This window comes from Nestor notabilis, unplaced genomic scaffold (genome assembly GCF_000696875.1).
Source record: "Nestor notabilis isolate BGI_N333 unplaced genomic scaffold, ASM69687v1 scaffold3255, whole genome shotgun sequence".
NCBI lineage: Eukaryota > Metazoa > Chordata > Aves > Psittaciformes > Psittacidae > Nestor > Nestor notabilis.
The window spans coordinates 31,543-54,701 of NW_009930500.1; the positions used below are offsets into that span (position 1 = coordinate 31,543).

A 23,159-nucleotide genomic window follows, 5' to 3' on the forward strand; every position below is an offset into this window, starting at 1 on the left:
GCATTTTTTTTTTTTGGCAGAATAACAATTTATGGCATTACGCTTATCTCACTTGAGCAAGTCTGCTTCTTTCATGCTTTGCAAACAGTTTATTGTCATCTAAAGCTTTTTAATTTCTCACCTCTGCGGTTGGGTTAGCATTACACAAAAGTTAGTGAGATCGAGGTGTTAATCAGCAGCGTGCTATGTTCAGAGCTGCCAGATGCATCTATGAGAGCATTCTCCACTGGGGGAACATCCAGAAGGAGCAACCAGAGGGAAGGGCCTATGAACCACCCCAAAAAGCATGCTCATGTGCCAGGCCTGGTCCAACCATGAACACCCTGTAGTGGACAGAGGCCCAGCCTTATCCATTGGAGCCTTCTCATGGGCCTGCCGCACCCAGGTCTGTTGCCTAATGCCAAAGCCACATCGTGGATTCACGCTGGATTAAGCTACTATTGTGTAGATGTGTGTTGAAAGCAGGGCTCACGAGCCTTGGTCCTGCTAGGGACTGATAGCAGAGGTTATCCAGGCAGGCAGAAACACTCCTGTGTGCAGGCTGTACTCCATCAGCGTGCAGGCATGCAGCAATTCAGGATAGCAAAGGAAGGGAAATGCCTTGTGGAATGCAGTCCATGAGCAGGAGAAGGCATAATTAAAATGTGCAGAACTAGCTTGTGTTTTTTCCCTTAACATGTGAAGTGGTTAGATTGAATCCTGAAGATCTCTTGGGAGAGTGGAGCATAGAGGGAGAACTTGAGCAGACTGGAGTTATTGAAGTTTTTATCGGGAGATTTTTGGCTGTAAAATACAAAAACTATGAAATGTTTTTGTTGTTTGGAGATCAGTTGTGGAAGGTGTTGCTGGGGTGAAGTGTGTAGCTCTCCTTCAGCCAGAGTCAGGCTGTTGCTGTGTGTGTATTGCTGGTTCTAGTATGTTTGGCTCTACCTTTGGAGAGTCAACTAGTCCTACTAGTTCCCAGCGCTTGTGCCCAAGGAAGCTGGACAGCATTTGGGGCTGAGGAGGGACATTTAGTGTGAGAAATGAGTGTAACAGATATGTCTTAGAGACCTGTAAATACTTCATGTAAAAAGCATGATAGTTCCCATTATGCATACCCACTTTGAAAAGGTGGAGATGGGCTTTTATAGCAGTGTAGTGGCAGGAGTAATGAAGGGATTTCCTGTTACAGGAGGCCAGAGCTTACCTGCTCTTTCTGGCTGTCTTCTTTGTGCCTGTGCTTAACCAGCTTTCAATTTCTGCTCCACGCAACTGTGCATAGCTTCAGCCAGCATCCCATGCCTGGTGCAGGGCTGGTGGTCTGTCCTGCTTCAGAGGGTTGTGCACAGGGAAGGCTGGCTGAGGAACCATCAGCATGTGCCTCATGGGCTCCCCAGAGCCTGTCAGCAAAGGCTTCTCACTGCAGTCACCAGTGGAGAACATCATCCATTATCTCTGTGTCTGACCAGTTTGTAACATCAGGAGCAGCTGTTCTCATGGTTCTTCTTCTGGATGCAGTACACAGAGGACCAGGGAAGGAACACAAGCAAACAGGGGCTGGTCCTCAGACCCTGAACCCTCAAGTAGCATCCTGAATGCTGACTGGTCTCCTGGAAGTAACACAAGACTCCATTGCTATGGGAAAGAAAGGTCACATCTTCCACAGTACATCATTCTTCATTTTACTTGCCTCTGTTTTGCTGTATTTCATTGACCTGCTCTGACAGATACCACGTCTCTCTTGAAAACTGTACCTTTTCATGCACAATTATGCCCACGGGTAATAGGAAACCAGGGTTTCAAAAGAAAAACTGATCCCATTGCTAGATAATAGCAGTTTCCTAAATAAATGTGTGGTTGCCCCAGGGGCTGAGGTTGTTGCCAGATGCACCTTTTCTTGATTGGTGAGAGCAGCAGATGACGCTTCATGGCATATAAGTGCGAGAGAAGACACGGGAGCCCAGATAAGCTGCGTGAGCTGCCTGGACAGAGGAACTGAGAAGGTGCTTCAAGCAGCTGCGTGCCATGGCATTTGGAATGCTTATCTATATTTTGCTGAAAGGTATGTTCCTGGGTGTCATAAGGTGCATTGCTTTGTTGAACAACACTTAGCTTCTTATGAAATAAGCAGCAGGGGTGAGAAGCATTCAAAGGTGTTGCAAAGCAGAATTACTTAAGTGGTTTTAAACTTGGATGAAACTAATAGGGTATAATGTAGACCCCATGAAAAGAAGCTACTTCTAGTTATATCATTGTAGTATATTGCAGGTATCTGTGTTGTAAATGGCATAAAGTGATGGTGGAGAACAGAATGGATGTGTGTTTTGGAAGTTCACAAACAATAGTTAGTTTCTGCACAGTCATCATTTCTCTGTGGCAAAGGGCAGTTTGAGGCAAGAATGTTTGAAATGAATGGTTATTGTATTGCTACATGGTATCAGAAGTGTATTAAGTGGGTGCATGTTTTGTGGATGATATGAATCTTGAATAAATATACTGAGTTTTTCTGTTACAGTAAGCATCTATTTGCATTACACAGCAATGGGGGCACTGAGTGAAGAGTCAGCTCTTATTGTTTCATCCATTAGCACGGACTTATGGAATAACTGGACAAAAAACAATGCTGAAGGTACTCCTTTCTTGTTTTGATTGTCTCTATTAACCTGTAATTTAAAAAAAAGCATCACTTGGATACTGTTGAAATTTGTGTGTGCTTTATTTGTGAGATGAGCTGCTTTCTTCATGGAGCCTTAAATCTCCCCCTGAGGTAAGAGGTGCTGCTTAGCTGGGGTAGGCTTAGTGTTGCCTGGCTGAAGGATTCTTTATCCACAGACAGTTATAATTTGAAGCAGAAATTTTAAGGCAGATTAGGATAGATAATCTGCATTTCTGATGGCTGTTTCTGTTACTTGTGTAACCAGGGCTTGGTTTCTAGCTGTCTTCAGCGTGAAACTTCATACACACAGTGAGAATGCAGCAAGCGTCACTTCCAGTCATGCCTCTCATTGCTGTTACTCAGTAGTTTCTTTCTCTGTTGCAGTTTTGCTTCTGGCTATTGCAGCTTCCCCAGCCCTTTTCAGAATGCTAGCTCTCTCTCTCTCTCCTTTCTTTTTCTTTTCTGACTGAAATGTGAACTCAAGCTGTTTCCTTGCCAACACCTGAAACCAGAGCACTCTGTTTATTCTGCGAGCTGCTTTCTGGATGTGACTTGAGGTGATAGTGATGTCATTTCTTTGGGAGAACTGTGCAATCTGGAACTGAGGTTTTGGCAGGTCAGTAAAGGAGGAAAGGATTTGAACTGTGAGAATTAATAATGTCTTTGTTCTTTAAAAAGAACATAAACATGCATACAAATCATCATATGTTAATTGTAAGTCAGCACAGGATGTCTTGCAAGCTTTTTTTAGTAGATCCTTAAGCTGCTTATTTTTCTCAAAACAAGTCAAACTGCTGAGAGGGGTTTGTCTAATTTGTTACAGTGCAGTGTTATATACGTTCATACATATACTGTATATGTGGGTTTCATCTATATGTATGTAAAATCTGTCTAATAGATACTCGCACGTATGTGAAGTGGTGTTGATTTTTGACTGCAGTAATCTGATTTATCACACCTGTGGTCTGGTTTAGTGCATTTGCCTGTGCCACAATACTTCCAAAGCTGCATACAGCAAACAGGAATTTAATGAAATATGTTGGGACTCGTGCAGTGCAGTACCCTGTTTGTATCATTTCTAGAGAGCAGGAGTCAACGGTCATGTTTTAACAAAATAAGAGGCTTTTTACTGGGAGACAGAGCCATGTCTGTAGTAGTCCCATGTACCTTTGGGCTAGCTGTGGCTATGCAAGTCCACAAGGTAACAGGGCTTTTATCTGAGAGTGTGTTCCCCTCAAAGGTAGAACCATACTCCCAAGCAAATACATGTTTACACAGATAGTTAAAAGTATGCTTTGGTGGAGGCTGCACAAAGCCACTGAAAAGTTAGAAAATACCATTTCCAAGAAGAAGATTGAAAAGAAATGCTTCAAGAGTCACCAGAGAAACTGTCTGTATCTCTCTGAAGTTTTCTTGTATCTCCTGTGCAAGTTAACTTTTTAGTAAGGTTCATATCCAAGGTTCAGTAATACTAGATCCTAAGAAAATAAATTCACTGGAGGAACTGGCAGTTTGTTGTGGGATTGCAAGTCCTCTGGGGCCTGAGGTGTAGTTTGGGCAAGACCATTAATTTCTACTTGATCTGCTTGCCTCCTACTTACAAGCTTATGTCCTGTTTGTTTATTTTGTATTACACAGTCTTTGGTGTCACTAGTGCTGGGGCTAGGAAATGCCAGGCTTGGTGATCACTCAGGGGAGAAAAGGTAGTGGAGAGGATAACTGGCTGGGAGCTGACATGATAGGGATAAGAACTTGGGATGCTGTTTGGACTGAAGGGGAGCCTCTGTAGCAAAATGGGCAGTTAGGAGTAGGAAGGGCTTGCTTTTACTTGGGGAAAAACAAGATTCCTTCATTGCTGTGAGCTGGGTCTCCGATGCAGACTGTGAGGCAGGCCCTGCACATGGGGCTGACCCTTTCCCTCTCTCTGTCCCCGTTCTGGTTCTCCCATTCCTCCCCGATGCACCATACTTGAAGGTTGAGCTGTCGTGGTCTTAGTGGCTGGCTCTTCTTGTTGCAGGTCTGTCAGTTTTGGCATGCCCAGGCTTCTAAGTACCTGTAGTACTGATTTCATGTCAGATCTTGCCAAGTGTATCTGTTTGAATGACTCAGTTGTCAAGTGCTTACACGGCATGCTTTCCTTTCCTCATGTGATATGAAAGGCCACATGGATGTGTTTATTCAACAGTTTATGTAGTATCTAGGTGGATAGTATGATATGAGTTAGCATAATGTTCTGGGATGGGTTAGAAAAATTATTCTTTTTCTTCTCAAGACTCATCATTATTTCAGAGGTAATTTGTACTGCTGCAATGTCATAATAATTAGCACTTAGAATTTGTGAGTGTGCATTTAAGATCTGATCTGGCAGCCCACAAGGGACAAAGCTCTTGCCTCTCACAACAGTGGAGGAATGTACTGCTTGTTGTGCACTGCACAGCAAGATGTTTGTCTCCAACGCTTTCTAGGTAGGGTTCTGCTGTAAGCTGACCTTTGTTTCTAATGACAGCACGAACTTTAAGGGCATTCCGGGAAGAGGCTTTATGTACCTGTACAGTGCGAGGTTTCTTCCAGACACTTGCAGGTGGGAGGCTGCCACCTTTCGGCAGCCATGGGCTAAATGAGGGGAGATGTCCTGGTAGTAGGAATCCAGCTGCTGGAAGTTAGAGTGGAGCTGGCTGAGGATTTTGTGCCTCTGGTGTGTAAGTTGATGCATTCCTCCTTTTGTTTCGGGTTTTTTTTCCCCCCATATGGCAGAGATGCAAGTGAAATACTAAACTCGTACGGAAGACATCTTCTCAGGGCCCAGGAGAAGAGTAGTACTTTAGTGGCAGGAAATATCGAGGGGTCCTGCTGAGTGGTCATGGTTAGTGGTTTTATAATGCGCTGTTCGGCCCTTTTTGTCCTGAAATGGTGCTGAAGTGTTTCAGGAGAGTCACAGGGGGAGCATGAGTGTGCTGTTGCTGTTTTCTGAAGCTCTTTCCTGCCAAGCTGTGGTAGTTTGTCTGCAGGTACATTAGGCCTAAGTGAAAATGGGCTTTTGCAGGTCTCCTGCATCCTGGATTTCCTTGTGGCATGTTGAGCCCTGCAGTGGTGTTAATCATGTGCTTTGTTTTCCATTGTGCTTTCCCTGGCAGTGAGCATCGTACAGTCCTCCTGGGCAGAAACTAGTGTCATCCATCCCTTGTCACAAAAGCTGTCTTCTCTTCCTTAAATCTGTCCCTCCAAGGCCTAGTCCTGTGCTGACTGTCCTGTGGGCCAACAAGCCCATCCCCAGAGCTTGTCAACAGCATTCCAGAGGCAGCAGAGAAGAGCCAGAGCTTGATACTAGAGCTTGTGAGTAGCCAGCACCAACTTCTTCCCTTGCAGGGTGTGTGGTTCAAGGCTGTGGGTGTGCCTGCTCTGCACAGAGCTTTCTGGAGCAGAGACACCATTCTGCTTTCATTAAATGGGGACAACATGGCTGTGGTAGCACAGAGCTCACTGCTGGATGATAGTGGCTGATAGAGATGGGGCCTCAGTCTCAGCATACCCTTCACTGCGTTATGTATTGTCACTCAATTGCTAGGAGAAAGTTCAGTAAACCAACATGTCCTTTTACAAGCAGACTTGAGTTATTACTTGTTCTCTCAGCAGGAGGTCTGATGACTCTGTCAGGTTTCACAGGGCACTATTTTGAAAGTAGTGTTGTTTGATCTTAGGAACAGTGATAGCATCCTGCCTCCTGTGAATCCTGGTCTGGGTACCTACCTGAAGTTGTGAATCAATCCAACATGCAGGCATAGAGCTGAGCAGCTCTTTCTTATTGCTTCTTAGGTCTGTGATGAAGCTGCAGAAAGGATGAAGAAACAAATCGCTTAGTTGAGTGCATGGGGGGATTCCTGCCCTTAAATGATTCAAACTGGAATCCAATGGGATTCAGCATTTAGTTAGAAAGGAAGGTTTCTGCTTGGTGTAGCATTGTCTAGTCACTTGGAGGAGACCTTGTCAACTTCCTGCATGACGTTATTTTTATTGTGGTCAGAACTGAAAATTTGTATTGACATCACTCTGTTAGGAAATCACCTTCAGCCATCACTGAAACAGTCCCCTGAAACAGTAAGACCTTGCTTGGACACCCCACCCCACCAGGGATACCAGTAACTGGGTGGAGAAACCAGTTCAAACAGCTGCCTGCTTGGATGGTGAAGCTTTAGAGCTTTCTCTTCACATGCTGCACCCCTGTGTGCATGTTACAGCTTCATGCCAGCCTCTGGGTTCAGGTGCTCTTCTTTTGGTATGTAACATGGGCATAAGATGTCCAAGAACAGTTTTGACTTCTCCTTTATTCCCATTTGAACTGCCATGGGTGGGAATAAGATACTAGTTTTCTGTGCTTTCAAAGCAGAAGTGTGCTCACTGACCCGGACACAGATTATTTTGTGTAAATTCAGAAACTTAACAGTTGTGGACCATGCTTTTGCATGATTAGGACCATCTGGGCAGTCTTGGGTGTTTGCAAGCATAATGGTTCACTCTAGGAACATTAGAGCATGGAGAATGGAGGGAGGGAGCAATCCCACCAGTCATCACTTGCTCAGTTGCAGGGTGGGCGGGCAGGAGGTTTAGAAGTGCAATAGTTTGCCTTGTGATGGAGAAAAGAACTAACCTTTTGAATTCAGGCTGGGAAGTATACTGAGAATAATTCCCTGCTCTCATTGTGTCCTAATCCCCTGATATTCCTGGGATGGGTTTTCTGATGGATTGCAGGTTGGATAGTGCTGGTGTCACCCTGGAGGAGTTTCCCAGAATCATTTTTATACTTGCAAATCATTTTATACTTGCAAAAAGCAAGCAATTTATTTACAGTTTCTTCTTTCTCTAAAGCTATGCTGGAATGTCTTAGAAGCTTGTTCTGCTTAGCAGTGCTTGAATCTGCCCACGAGACGTACCACAGTAAATCTGTGCATTAATTGTTTTCCGCAGGCAGTGTCTGTTCAACTTGAGTTGTGAAAATTAATTAAAATTACCTTTTTTTCCCTAAATATAACATGACTTCTTTTCCCTTTCACAGCAGACTACACTGAGCAGCCAAAGCTCATGAAGCTTATGCAGACTTGTCTTGAAGAACACCACAGCTATTGTATCAATGGGCTCTGTGCTTTCCACAGCGAGTTGAGGAAACCCATATGCAAGTAAAGAATAAGTATCTTCTAAGTATCCTTCATAGAAAATAACAACAGTAGCATTGTTTCTTTGTCTGCTTCATGTTCCTAATGTAAGGTAAATGAATTTCAAGTTTCAAGTATGTGCAGGCTTAGTTCAGCACATGATTGAGTGCTCTGATAGCCCAGGACTGTTAACAGGGCAGTAGTGCTGTGCTAGTGTGTAACTAAGGAAGGAAGAAACTCACAGCTTCGTAGGTCACTACTGTGGTGGCAGCTGAAATCACAACTGGTGCTAGAGTAAGTAGTAAAGAAATAAGTAGATGTTCACAGTGGGCACAATGAAGGGGGCAGGATCTTCCAAGATGTCAGCTGCATCTCCCTTACTCCTTAACTGCCTACACACCGATAAGGACTGTGATGTCCTTAAAAGTTTCTGGGCAGCTTTGGCTTTTGGAGATCTTCTAGTAGCTAAGGATCAGCAGAGCACAGTGCTCTTCATCCACACTCTCTGCGATGAGGGTATGTTTGCTGCTGTGACTGCAGTCCTTGGGCTTGCTTTAAACTAGATAGACTGAGGCAACTGTAGTCTTGATGGAATGAAGACATTCTGATGGAGCACCAGATTCGGCTCATCTTCTTTCAGACTTCCTCTAAATAGTTTAAGACTGATGAAAACTAATGTGTTTCTGCAATATAAAGCATGGGAAGTCCTGAATAATGTTTGCATGGTGTATATTTATTTTGTAGGTGCCTTGCAGGTTATAATGGTGAGAGGTGTGAACATTTAACACTAAATTCGTATGCACACAATTCTTACGAACGCTACATTGCTGTGGGAATTGGTGTAGGAATACTGACGAGTGGGATACTTGCTCTCATCTACTGCTACGTAAGAAAGAGGTATGGGAGATGATGCAACCTTCTCATCACGTTCATTTGAATTGTACTGGGCAGGAAGAAACAGTGTGTGGAATTTTGAGGGCATGAGGAATGTGTTCCTGCCTATTGCTGGTCTGTGGTGTGATCTTTAAGGAACTGACACCCTACCTCTGCTTTCAATCTGCCAGTTGGGTCTGAAGGCATCTTCACTGGGGCTGGCTAAATGAGTTGGGTGATTAGATTCAGGTTCTGGTCACACTGCTGTGGTTTTAGGTTGGTCTGATGAACATCGCGTTGTGCTGTCTGTTTTAGATGCAGGAAATTGAAATCCCCCTACAGAGTCTGCATGGGCGAGACAGCGTTGTGAAGACATGGCATTGGGACACTTACCAATTTGCCTATAAAGGAGAGAATGTCCTGCTGGGAAGGCCGCCCTGTGCCATCTGGCAGGTACCCCACCCTGCTGATGGGAGGACATGAAGGGAATGAGAGAGGAAGTGCGTGAAAGGAAATCCTGCAGAACTGATGGGCTCCATTCACGTGTGAAGAAAGACTTCCTCCTGGTAGAGGTTGCTAGATGACGAGGTCCAAAAAGCTAAGAATACTCGCAGCCCTCAACGATCTTCTGTGGGTGGTATTTGCTGAGGCGAGGGCTGCTTGGTTTTAGCTGTTCTCAGTCATTTCAAGCCCTGGTACAGTGTTCTGCTCTGGTCTTTTCTGTTTGGTTGTTTTTCTGTTTATTTTTTTTTTCTCCCCTTCTTTTCTCCTCCTCTGGAGGAAAAGCACAACCCATCTCACAGTGGAGTTGGATTCTGAGCCTCATGTACTGCCAAGACACCATTTGGGTTCTGATTTCGGTGTCTGATGCCTATGTGTGTGGATAAACAGGCCTGTTTCCAACACAGCAGCTATCTTCAGTGTGCTGAACAAAGTTTAGGCTTCTGCTGCCATCAAGGACAGAACCATAAAATGCTTTGGACTGAGCAAAATGGATGGTTCTCAAAAGTTTACTTCAACTTAGGAATAAAGAGTAAGCACTTTTGGGAAAATCAGGTCATGACACCTCTGGGCATGGCAAGTTCTTACTGTTTTGACAAGCAGAGGATTTGGACATCTTTGTCAAAATGGATTATGGAGGGTGCTCGTGGCAAAGAACTCTACTCTTTCCTAACATCGTATAGCAGTTCATTGGATCTTCAGGCAGAACATGACCTTGCTGCACCCTGATTTCTGCACAAGACTTCAGTTGGTAGAGAAGCTGAAATGTTGTTGTTTAATTTCAGTATGGCTTTGCCCAGGAAACAGACTCTCTTCCTTCTGTTCTCGCACTATGGGCACAATGTGACCACTCAAATAAGAAACAAACAGGGATTTTGGACAAACAGATTACGCATCAGATGCTTAGTTTTCTGAGTCTTGTCTATGAAGAACTGCAAAGGTAGCAAGTTTTTTTTGAGGACAAGGGAAGAAAATTGGTTCTGAGACTGCGGGACAATCTATGATTTCTCACTGACAGGTGGAGTGTTTGCCAACTGCTGATGAGACTGGGAGGTGGCTCTAAGAGATGTTCATTTCAGCTATGCATGTTGTAGATGCATCTGCTGTGCTTAGTCATCTGTGAGAAAAAGACAGTTAGGTACTTTGTGATTGTGAGGGATTATATAGGCTCCTAAATTGAGGTGCCCTTCCGGAAAGCTCAATTTCTTTGTAATGTGAGTTAATTTTCACAACAGGATGCATGTCATGTGTTGAAAAAACCCCGTGTATTTGTGAAACTACAATGATAATGCTGAAATGTGTGTGAAAGGCTGGGATTTGAAAGGCAAAATACATGTTAGACACTCAAGTGGTCTGAAGTTCAATGGGCTCCTCATACGGGGGATCTGGTCAGTAACTGAGTCATCTTGGTTCTCCATTTGGTACCAGTAAAAAAAACAACACATCACATGCTGCTTGGTTGGAATCCCCATGCAACAGAGTGGAGGAAGTGCCATGTGCATACACAAAAAGGGTTGGTGAGGAACTGGATGGAGAGCGGCACCAGTCCTTTCCTCTACACATTGACAGGAGCCTTTTGTAAGAGGCACTGAGCTGATTTTCCAACTCTCAGCCTTTGCTTTCTTCATCTCCAGCGAAATCTTCAGATCTCTGTATTGTTTGCTCCTTTCCATTCTTCTGACCTTTTCTTAGTATCCACTGAGAAAACTTCACTTGATTTTCAAGTCAGCTTTTGGTAGTTGCTGTGTTTTCTGTCATGTGTGTAGTGAGAGTGCAGTTACAATCTGTGTATCTACATGCAGACACATGAAAAACCTCCTTCACCCCTTGCACACACTGAACACACTAAACAGAAATACCAACTAGACACATGCACATCATCAGGAAAACACAGGCAAGAGATGCTTCTCATCAGTCTTGAAGAAAATTTTAGAGCTAGGTAGACCAAGGGATGAAAAGCCTCAAAGCTTTTGTCATGTGAGTGAATCTTTCTCCACAGTGAGGTGTCTCTACCTGCACACCCATTGTGAGTGTTGCATATCACTTTTAGAGGACCAACCCTTCTGCAGCACAGAGGCTGTGTCTTGGAGCAGGCACACACAGTAACACAACATGCTCAGGGTGTACGTGTGGTTGTTAAAGGAGTTTTAAAGGAGGGAGTTTGAACCACTGGACTTTTAACTTGTCCAGAGAAAGCTGCTGGGGAGAAATGAATCTTAGAATCACAGAGTAGTCCCCCTGGAAGGAGCAGGGTATCTCCAATTAGATCAGGTTGCCCAGAACCACCTCCATCCTGGCCTTTAATGTCATCAGGGATGGTGCTTCCACCACCTTTCTGGACAACCTGGGCCAGTGTTTTACCACCCTCATTGTAAAGAAGTCTTGTTTGGTTGTAACCATTTGTGTGTTTTCTGACTGACTTTTTTGACACCTTTTACATACCAGTGGCTGAGCAGGTGCCTTGTGTGGTATGCAAGTGCTTCTTCAAAAGTATTTACTCATTGCAATGAGACACTCTGTACCTATAGAAACACACACTGTGGTTTTTAATGCCCGGTTAAACATAACTGGAAAGGAAGGTGTATGTCAAGGCAACAGTTCAGCATGAGGCTGAATAGTGAAATACTGGTTTTCTTTCTAGTTTGCTTTCTGATCCAAGGCAGCTTTGGAAGGGCAGCCAGGGAAAGTTTGCTGAGGTTTTTCTGCTAGTGGAAGCCAGAGAGGGACTCTTCATCAGAGAATGCAGCGGTAGGACAAGGGGTGATGGGTTTAAACTGAAACAGGGGAAGTTCAGGTTAGATATAAGGAAGAAGTTCTTTACAGTGAGGGTGGTGAGGCACTGGAACAAGTTGCCCAAAGAAGTGGTGAATGCTCCATCCCTGGCAGTGTTCAAGGCCAGGTTGGACAGAGCCTTGGGTGACATGGCCTAGTGTGAGATGTCCCTGCCCATGGCAGGGCGTTGGAACTAGATGATCGTAAGGTCCTTTCCAACCTTACAGTCTATGAAAAGCTCAAGAGTGAAACACCAGCTGAGTCTGTACCATGCAAAATGAGATTTGGTATAAGGGCAGAATGAGAATACAACAGAAGGACAAAGATAGGAAGGAAAAGGAGGTCTTTGCTTATTTTAGTTTTCTTTTTCCAAGTGGTATTGAGGCTTCCAGAAAAGGGTTCCTCTGCACCAAGGCTTCTTAGACAGCTGATGCTGGTGGCACTGCCAGAGACAACAGCTTTCTCCATCAGTTTGCAGTGTTCACAGGCTGCAGCCCATGTCGAGGAGAGTGTTGTCATTGCAGTTTTAAGGCATTTCTTCAGGCCCAAGCTGTGTTTGAGGCATCACTGCAGGAATGAATCACTCTGCTGTTTGAGGCAGTGACCTGGCTGAGGAAGTCTGCGTTGCCTCAGATCACTTCATGGAGTCAGCCGCTGCACCCTGCCTTGATAAGTGACAGATGCTGCTGGGCTAGGATGGTGTGTTGCTGCTTACGGGGCTGAATTTCCTGCAGAACTGGCCTGACAGAGGATCAGGATCATCTTTCCTGGCTCATTTATCAGGCTCAGACTCCTTCTGTAATGGCATAATTAACAGAGCTTCTGCTTCCTATTAGTTGCATGTGCCAAAAACTTGTCATTTCGAGAGGAGACCTTCTGTTTGTGTGGCTTTTAGGCAGTGCTGCATCAGCTTGGTTGAGGCACCAGCTCGGTGACAGGGCACTTGCCCTGTGTATGATCCTGGCCAGTGGAACCACACTGCCTTTTCCTGGAGTGCATCTCAGGCCTAATTGCCTTTAGGCCACCCAGCCCTCTGCCTGCTTCGCTGGCAGCTGCAGTCACCATGCAGGTAGGTGTACCTGGTTGCTAATGCTTGGCTGGGACTTAAATACCTCCCCTGGATTCAGCACCCGTTTTCAATTGAAGCATGTAGGTGGCCTGCAGTTAAACTGATCCCAGCAAGGCCTGTTTAAAAGGGTGAGATGCAAGCCTGCGGAAGAGATGACTGTCCTTCCAAAACACTGCTTTTAATGTTAGAAGGAAGTGCAAGGAGGTGTGTTGATGGCTAGCTAATATTCAAATTAGATAGTGTCCTTGTCCTGCCTGTCTGACAGGGTGCACTGTTGGTTAACGGTGGTGCCCATGATCACAAATGACAGATTCAGCAATCTGAGTTGCAAAGGCATGGGGCTAGCTAGTCCAATAGCCAGCCAGCCACTGCAGAGTGCCAGAGGCTCTCGGAGAAGGTCTTAGAGGTCTGGTGGCAGGCAGGCAGGTAGGTACGTAGGAGATGGTTTTCCTTCAGAGGTTTTCTCTTATTCTCTGTAACCAAGAGTATGTTTTGCATGAGAACAGAGGAGAGTTTCTGGTCCTCCCCATGTGCTGTGACAACCCAGCTTCATTTAGTGCACAGAAAAAGGGGAAAAAACCTGATTGGTGCTTGTGTGCCTCACACAGGGCTCACTGGCGTGTGGTCTGAGTGGAAGTACTGGGTTGTGTCCCAAGAAACTGTTGTGAAACTGGTTATGTGCAAGTGCCTCTGGGCTTTAAGCAAAAAAACTCCAATCAACCAACCAAAACAACAAAAAAAGCAACCCTCCCCCCCAACATATGGCCCGCAGCAAAATTGTATGGCTTTGATAGCATTTACACTCATTAAATAAGACAATTTGCCATTGCAGATAAATAACTTGAATCACAGTATCATAGAATGTAGGGTTGGAAAGGATCATCCAGCTCCAACCCCCTGCCATGAGCAGGGACATCTCACACTAGACCATGTCACCCAAGGCTCTGTCCAACCTGGCTTTGAACACTGCCAGGCATGGAGCATTTACTAGTTCTTTGAGCAACCTGTGCCCGTGCCTCACCACCCTCACAGTAAGGAACTTCTTCCCTATATCAAACCTGAAGGCTTCATTCAGTCCCCTCCAGCCTGATACAGGTAGGGTCTTTGATAGCCCTGCTTGTTTCAGTAGTTCCTGGCATGGAATGAAACAGCTTCATAGCAGTGTGGCAGCTGGATCCAGCCTCTAGGAACAGAAGCATGAAAAATGAAGGGGGGAAATGCTCTGGTTATTGCTTGTGTTTCAGGGTGTCACTTTGGTGGCCCAAAGGTACCAGTGAGTAACTTGACCTGCTGTCAGACTGAAAGTGCTGCTTGCACAGCTCAGTGCTCTGATGGCATCAGTAGTGATGTGTAGCTGCTCGTCATGTTCTGTCATTAGCCTTGCTTCAAAGAGGGAAGTGCCTGTAGAGGTCCCTGTTGTTCTATAAATGCAGAAAACCATCTGGGACTCCGTCTTTATGACCCAGTTAAAAAACAAACTGAAAAAAAAGTGCAGGTATTCATTAAAAGCTCAGTGTAAGTAGTCATTAATTACCATGACAGCAATAAAATCTTGTACTATGACTTGACTTTGGGCTGCTCTGACTCTCACTGAATGGAGCGAGAGCAGGCTGTGTCAGAAGCAGCTCTTGCTGAGCTGCAGGAGGTGTCACAGCACAGCCACCACCACTGCCTCGTGCAGAAGAGGGAGATGTTTATTGTGCTGTGGCTGGGAGCCCTGATAGGGCAGGGCCCTTGCGCTGGTTGCTGGGCAGAGGAAGTTCAGGTTAGATCTAAGGAAGAAGTTCTTCCCTGTGAGGGTGCTGAGGCACTGGCACAGGTTGCCCAAAGACCTGGTAAACGCTTCATCCCTGCAGTGTTCAAGGCCAGGTTGGGCAGAGCCTTGGGCAACATGGTCTAGTGTGAGGCGTCCCTGCCCGTGGCAGGGGGCTGGAGCTGGATGATAGTAAGGTCCTTTTCCAACCCAAACCATTCGGTGATTCTACAAGCATGCTCTCATGTGGCTGCTAGGGTTACAGCTGGGGCTGTTGTTCTCAGTTCTGGCTGAGACTCTGCATGTTATCCCAGTGCCTGTGTGGGCAGGCTGACCCTAAATGGGAGCTTAGGTAACTGCAGGAGACAAGGTGGATGACTCTGTTCTGAGAGGCCAGTTGAAATGGTACAAGAGGAAATAGAGGCACAGCAAAGGTCAAGTTGCTTTGTCTAAATTGCATGAAGCTAGACATTGGTGGAGACCCCTCAGCCTTTGGTCTACCCGTCTAGGATCTAGGTGAGTGCTTCTCTCCTGTTTGCAGACTACCTTTTGCCTTTATATCTAAGGGAAGCAGCAGAGGCCTGAGGGCTAAGGCCTGGGAAGAGCTAAGGTGCTGTTTGATGGGTTTAGTGGGCATCTTGTTAGTTGCAGGATAGAAATTGATAGCACCAAAGTCTAAATCTTTTTATTCACCTTGCTGGGGCTTCAAATTGACAAATGTTCATATGGAAAAGAAAGACAAAATGTAAGCAGTAAATGATACACAAAAATAAGTGTAATTCTCAAAAGACTTCTGTCAGGGAGATTTCCCTGTAACTGATTTTTAAGGATTAGTCATGGTCCATGTCCTGCTATCAAGTCCATGTAGAAGCACCAGTTCACATCACGATATAGAGGCTGTTGTATTGCTGGTCTGAACCAGTAGTTAGGTTTTTGAATCCAATTAAAATTCTATCAAAAAAAAAACCCAAAAGAAAAATAATGAGAAAATTTCACAGACATATTAGGGTAAAAACTGGTTTAAATGCTCATTCTCTGGAGCAGTTCAAGATGAACTGAACCTGGGAGGCAAGGCATGTCTTGCATAGCCTTTTTGTGGGAGTTTTCCATATGACTGACTGAGACTTTTTTGCTTTACTGGGGAATTAAGGCCACTTGTGAAATTGAGCTGTAGCTCTGGGCTTAGTTTTCCAACTCACAAAGGTTAGAGGTATTAAAATATGAGGTTTTGATTCCATGTCTGGCATTGAGTCACTGAAGCACTAATTTTTAATGAAAACTTCATGTTGAATTTATCTGGTGAATGTTGACAAAGAAGTTTCCTTGCAAAGATTCCCTAGTGATGTTTCTTTTAACAGTATTTTGTCCTTTAATAAGCAAAAGTGCAGTTTGCTGTGGTTTGAATACATGATGCTCAAACATCAGGCTGTGTTTCCTGGTCATGACTGACCTCCATGCAGTGCAGTGGCATTGCCGTTGGCTGATCAGAGGGGGGCTGATGGAGAGCCAGCCTGAGGTGCCCAGTATGGGCTTGGCAGGACATGTCTGTGAGCCCAGACCTGCTGCCTCAGAATTAAACTGCTTCTGGAAACCCAGGCTTTGGAGTAGCTGTTTCTATTGGCAGCATTGATCTGCCATCAGTTTCAGCTTCTCAAGGCAAGGAGCCACTTTGTGACCCAGGGATGGAGTTGTTAGAGCTTTGTCATTGTTGCTCTATGATATGGGTTATGCTCTTCGATTTTTTTCAGGTGGTTGTTCAGGGTTTTGGGTTTTTTTTTGTTTGGGGGGTGGGAATGCAGGAACCCTTCCTCTGTCTTCCACACTCAAGGCTGGTATGCAAAGATGTTTCTGTCTGACAAACAGCACGACCAGCGTTGAGACATGAGAATACAGGGCCATGCTTTGCAAGAGTGTCTGACTAACTCAGGCAAAGCTAATTTGTTTGACATCATTTCTGTACGTAAGCCTATGTCTGTTTGTGTCCCATTGTTATGGCAAATCCCATGATGAACCACGTTTTATTGACTTCTGAGAGCCTGGCAGCAGATTTGACTCTGAGCAGCGTTCCAGGAAGTTGGCTTAATAGATACTAACACAGAATTGAAAGGTTGTGGGGCAACATATGGGCCTCGAAGGTTGCTGTGACATCTTTATGTAACAGGGAGGACATGAGCACCTTGTTGCATCCCTGCTTTGCCAGCCACGGGATGGGTGAGGCAGGCTGAGATGCAGGCAGGCAGGGTCAGCGAGGGGGCACCTTGAGTCACAGACCATGCCCTGTAGCCAGAATGTATGGTATTTGGGTAACAGTTTTGTGCATTTTCCCCTCTTTTCTAGGCTACAGCATCACCTGTTCACGTGTGTTTAGTGGAGGGATGCTGTTGTGGAGGAGAAATGCAAGAAGGGCCCCCAAGTGGACCTCTCACTACAAGAGAGACATTGAGGTGCTGGAGCGGGTCCAGAGAAGGGCAATGGAGCTGGTGAAGGGCCTGGAGCACAAGTCTGATGACGAACAGCTGAGGGACCTGGGCGGGGGTTAGTCTGGAGAAGAGAAGGCTCAGGGGGACCTTATCACACTCAGACTACCTCAAAGGAGGTTGTGGTGAAACGGGGATCGGTCTGTTCTCCCAAGGAACAAGTGATAGGACAAGAGGTAAGGGCCTCAAGCTGCACCAAGGGGGTTTTAGGCTGGATATTAGGAACAATTTCTTCACCGAGAGGGTGGTCAGGCATTGGAATAGGTTTCCCAGGAAATGGTGGCATCGCCTTCCCTGGAAGTTTTCACAAACCGTGTAGACGAGGTCCCCAGTGACATGGTTTAGTGGTGACCTTGGCAGTCCTGGGGTAGTGACTGGACTCGATCTTAAAGGTCTTTTACAATCTGGTTGATTCTATGGTGCTATGATTCTAAGTGGCCTCATCTGTGTATACGGCTTTGGAAACTCTCGGCATCTAAAGTGTTAGTTTGTTGGTACAAGTCTTTGTAGCTCTGACACAATGTTTGGTGGACTTCGTCAGCTTAATCTAAGTTTGGCAAGCTGGGATTTATCATTGTTGTACATGTGGGAAGGGGTGGGAAAGGAGCTGTCGGTGAGGGTGAGAAGGCAGATGCTGCAACTTCACTTTGGAGTGGGACACTGGCTACCCTGGCCAAGTGAAGAGGATTTAGGTATGTGTTGCTCCCATCCTTGTCTGCTTTCAGTAACTGCAGCCTTATTGAGGTTAGTAGTGTCGGTCTGTGAGTAATGAGGATTTCTTTAGCAATGAATAGTGCAGGCCTAGAAGAATAGCCACCCTGGTTTTATTCTGTTACTTTTGTTATCCAGCAAGGGAAATAATTAAATGCACAGTTTCCATGGGATTAGGCTATGGGGCCTAATCTTTCTGCTCAACTTGAGATCAGACCTGGGTCCATACACAGGAGCAAATCCTTTGCTACCTGATGGCTGTAACAGAGTGTGGCTGTGAAACCTTCAAATAGGAGTTTCTGCTAATTTCTCTTGCTGCCTTATTCTCAGAAGCACAGAACTGTGAATTTCAGGATGCTTGTGAACAACAAGGTGGAGGCCAGTTGAGCCTGGGAAAGGGCACTGTACTTAATGAACCTGTAAAATCAGTCACTCGGAACCTGACCCTATAAAACAAGTCAAAAGAAAAAGGACAAATTATTTAAAAGCAAAACAAAGTTCAAGACCCAAAACTGGGTTTGGGGACAGCTGACTAGTTCCATGAATGGCACAGTAAGATCTGTGGAAAGTCACAAAAGATGCATATCTCCTTGCAGTGGCCTCTGTTTCAGCTATGAGCTCGTTTCCTGCATATGCTTTTACAGCTGAACGGCTCGTTGTACCCCCACTGTGAGCATGTGTAGTTTGGCTAATATACCCAAAACAACAGCTCCTAACTTTCCTTGCTGGATTGTGGACCCCCATTGTGTGAACGCACGTGCCAGCAGTAGAACTGGCTTTGGTCCTTGTGTTGCAAACTCTTGTTTCAGTAGCTGGAAATAAGTGGAAGGAGGTGATCCTGCCCCTCTACTCTGCTCTCGGGAGACCCCACTTGGAGCACTGTGTACAGTGCTGGTATCCTCAGCATAAGAAGGACTTGGAGCTGTTGGAGCAAGTCCAGAGGAGGCCACGAGGATGATGAGGGGGCTGGAGCACCTCCCGGATGAAGACAGGCTGAGAAAGTTGGGGCTGTTCAGCCTGGAGAAGAGAAGGCTGCGTGGAGACTTCAGAGCAGCTTCCAGTATCTGAAGGGGGCCTACAGGGATGCTGGGGAGGGACTCTTCATCAGGGACTGTAGAGATAGGACAAGGGGTGATGGGTTCAAACTGAAACAGGGGAAGTTCAGGTTAGATCTAAGGAAGAAGTTCTTCACAGTGAGAGTGGTGAGGCACCGGCACAGGTTGCCCAAAGAAGTGGTGAATGCTCCATCCCTGGCAGTGTTCAAGGCCAGGTTGGACAGAGCCTTGGGCAATGCAGTCTAGTCCCTGTCCATGGCAGGGGGCTGGAACTGGATGATCTTAAGGTCCTTTCCAAGCCAAACTGTTCTATGATGGGCTGGTGCTGTAAAGGATGTGATCGAACAAGGGCACATCTGACTTGGCTGTGGTGGCCAAGAAGGCAGATGGTGAGCCCTGTCTCAGCAGTGCCTGTGGCTGTGTGCCCTCCTAATAAGGTGTCACTTGCATGAGCACCCGTGTGGGTCTAGCAGGTGGAGGTTAAAGCATGGGGTTTTTCTTGTTTTCCAGCTAAAAGTAGATGTATAGCTTTCACTGCCCATGGATGAATTCTATCGTGTTTGCTGCCACTCTGGGAGCTGCCCTTTCAGGCTGTCTGGGTTCACCGGAGTGAACCAGCACTGTGAAATCCCGGCAGGACTCCCAAGGGGCTGAAAGACAAGATATTCTCTTGCCCTTTCCCCTTGCCTTGGTAATACTTCTCTTGACTTTTTTGGTGGCACGTTTACAACTTCTCGTGCAAATACATCTGAAAATTTGCCCTCAGGCACTTCTCAGCCATCTCCTGAATTCCTTCCTCCATCAGTAACTACTTTTTTCATCAAGATTACAGCAACAAAAAAATGTTCTCTATGGGCTAGGTGCTCCCCTGTGTGTGAAAAATGTGTGCAGGAGCCAAGGAACACCAGGAGTTTCTTCCTGATTGTTCCCAAGAAGAATGAGGAGTGACGCAGGTGAAGAACATGACCTTGCTGCGACACACGTGCTCTGAGGCCTGAACAGAAATGGCCATGACCTCAAAGCAACAGTAAGGAGTTTTGGGATAGGTGGGCAGAGTTGTGTGGCCCCTCGCTTTCCTCTCTGACCCTTTCCTCTGGTCCAGGATGGTTCATTTCATGTTCAACCTTCCTGGCCCACCCAAACCAGGTGTCCCATCTTCCCACCAAGAGTGAGTACCTTGATGCAGAAGGAAGCCATGTAGGTTTGCTCTTGTGTGGAGGCTCTTCCCCTTAACAAGCACAGGGGAGAGCTGCAGAGAAGCATTTTAATCCCATTTCTGAGTTTTCCCAAGGGCTGAGCTGCACCCTGCTGATTAAAAACTGCAAGACATCTCACGGAATTGGGAGGAAAGATGGAGCCTCCTGTCCTTGCTTTCCTCTCCTGTTAGTCAGGGTATGTTTGCACTGGTTTGACCACCTCAGTTCATTTAGGCAGAGGGAAGATGCCCCTGTGTGGAGTATCCTATAACCTTGTCCAGTGCCCTCTTGTAATTCAGGTGCTGCAGCCTGGAAGGTCTTTAAAGGGGATCATTCTAAGGAGGGTTCGTTTAGTTGTGCTTTAAACCATTGAGTGTTTGTAAAATGTTGGAATTGAATGCCTCTGCTGTAAGCTTTTCAAGAGAATTAATCAGTAAGCAGGTATTTGGGATTTTCCCAATTAGCTCTGGCCTAACTCCAGCCCTAATGCAGGCTACAGTAAAACATCTGTTGAGTTCAATGGATGCAGACATGGGCTCCTTGCACCAGCTGAGTCCTTGGGCATTTAGGTGTCTTGTGAGTACCATGGGGTTCTTAAAGGTTCCCATTTGTTTGTGGTGTTTTCTTTACCAAGAAGTACTCTGATGTGTAAGAAGAGTAAGGTAAGAGATACAAGCCAATGTGCTATTCACTAACAGCAGCTCATAATTGTAAGTATACTTTGCATATTACTAGAAGGGAATAAAAATAACCCACCCTGGGTGGAGAAGAAGAGTTGGTGACACTTAACTATATATGGGCACAGTTTGGTTAAAGCCTGTTGACATCCCAGGCATTTTTCCATCAACTTTGTTAGGCTTTGGAGCAGCCCAAATTAACATTGTCCACTTTGAGCAGTGACTTTTGAAGTTACACCTGATGGTGGTGGGAATTTGGCTTTGTGTATTTTCACAAGGTTTTGGTATCAGCCATCCGTCAGTCCTTCATGTCCACTTCCTGAGGACTGGTTTTCCATAATTGAAGTGAATTAAAGTGACAGTGCTCCTCTCCTTCAGTACACCTAGTTGTATCTATCTGGATTGAAAGGAAACATGACACAGGTATGAGCCAAAGCCCTTTGTCTCTAAAACCTTTGAATACATCTTAGAATGAGCAAATAACAAAGCAATGCTCATGCTTCCTTCAGCACTTCAGCTGTGCGCTGCCGCATGCAGAATTCCTGCTATGCAAAATGTATTTTCTGTGATCAGTGTCTAGCTGACATGGAAATAGATCATCAAACGTTGACAAAGGTGCCCTGTGTGTATGACAGAACATCACTGACCTTAATGTGCATACCATACCTTGTGCTGATGCAGAGCTGAGGCTCTAACTTTGATTTCAGGTATTTGGGCAGCAAGTTTGTCTTTTGTTTCTCATAAAAATAATCTTTGTTAACATAGAACTGGGGTTGATGCATGTCATTACGTGTACAGAAAGCACTGCAGAAAACATCCCATTTCCCTTGAATGAACTAAGTTAGAGGTAAACCAAAACCAAACCAGCAAACCCCAACTCCAGCTGTGTGGGGAGAGTTGGATCCACGTGACCACAGAGCCCTGTACGAGTGTTTGGAGACGGGGCTCTGCCGCAGCACAGTGGCAGGTCTCTGTGCAAAAAGATGCAGAGCGGGGCCTGAACAATCTTCATACTCTGTAGTCTGGCCCTTTTCACAGGCTAAATTCCTGCCTCACACCCCCCTCCTCCCAGTACATGGCCCTATGCAGAATGTAAAAATGTTAATTGAAATAGTACAAAATTACAGTTCAGTATTATATAATCCAAGTCACCGCCGAAGAAATCCCAGCAAAGGTTTCCAGGTATCATGAGGAATTCGGTGATACAAAATAAACTTGCATTGCTTCAGGAGGGCTGCTAGTTCCGGAGCTTGAGCTCAAACAGGGTCTGTCTCAAACTGCGGGCACAAGACATGAGCTAAAAGTTGATTTGGCCTGTGCCAGTGAACCAGTAAAGGGAGAAAAGCGTGGGTTGATCTGCCAACACCCCCATGCACAGGATCTAACATGTTGCAACTTGCAGAGTAAATAGGCCCAAGGGACAGCGGGGTCGCTTGTTTGAGTATAATGACCTGATACTTTTGCCATTCTTAAATCTCTTGCCTTGCTCAGCTTTAAATTTCCATTCTCCCACAGTGTGGATTGGAGCTGCAGTATCAGGGTAAGGAGTCAACGAGGCAGCTGGCACAACTCCAACTCACCAGCCACAGAGAAAGCCATCTGTGAGAAGGCTCCATGATCTGGATCATGGGAGATGCTGGTCCTAGCCTTTATCTCTGCACGTGCATCTGGTGAGTTGCAGACACTGCATGTGCCTTGGTGCTATCACCAGAGAAGTATCCGAATAGCCACAGGGATGCAATGGGGGTTAAGGCATTTAATAGGTGCAGAGGGTGGTAAACCAATACCTGGTCCTTAAGTAACACTTTGCCTCTGTAGATGGAAAACCAGTCTCACTCTCAGCATGTGTCGGGGGGGAAGCAGGCAGCTGAACTCATAGAGACTCCCCCGGCCCAGCACACCGTAGGTAAAGCAAAGGCTTCTCTCTCTGCTTTTGCTTTTGCTGCTTGCCTCCTTGCCATCCATAAACAGCTTGGGTGGGGGGAGAGTTTCGGGTGTTACTAATTTTAATAAAGTGGTTTTAGAAATGTTTTGCCTCTCTGGAGCTTTCATAACATACACTAATAGAGGCTTTTGGCAAGAGCAGTAAAGCAAATTGCTCCCACCCTCCTTTAGCATGTGGTAAGCAGTGTCTATCCCAGCAGCCATGTGACTGAGAGTCTGAATGCAGCGTGGTGCCTGGTGAGCTGGGAATGCCCTTGTGAAACACCCCAGCCTCTGTGTCCAGCATGGATCTACTGGCCTCTACCCTCCCATCCTCCCTTTGCCGATGATCTTTGCCAATTTGGAC

The 23,159-nt window shown here is 45.8% G+C and overlaps 1 protein-coding gene across 1 annotated transcript; it reads left to right on the forward strand.

Annotated features, from left to right (window-relative positions):
* The first annotated feature begins 2,007 nt into the window (after positions 1–2,007).
* Positions 2,008–9,028, forward strand: EPGN (epithelial mitogen). Its single transcript, XM_010015409.1, has 5 exons — positions 2,008–2,044; positions 2,522–2,611; positions 7,689–7,809; positions 8,530–8,682; positions 8,974–9,028. Exons 1-5 carry the CDS (start codon positions 2,008–2,010, stop codon positions 9,026–9,028), a joined length of 456 nt encoding a protein of 151 aa, XP_010013711.1.
* The last annotated feature ends 14,131 nt before the right edge of the window (positions 9,029–23,159 follow it).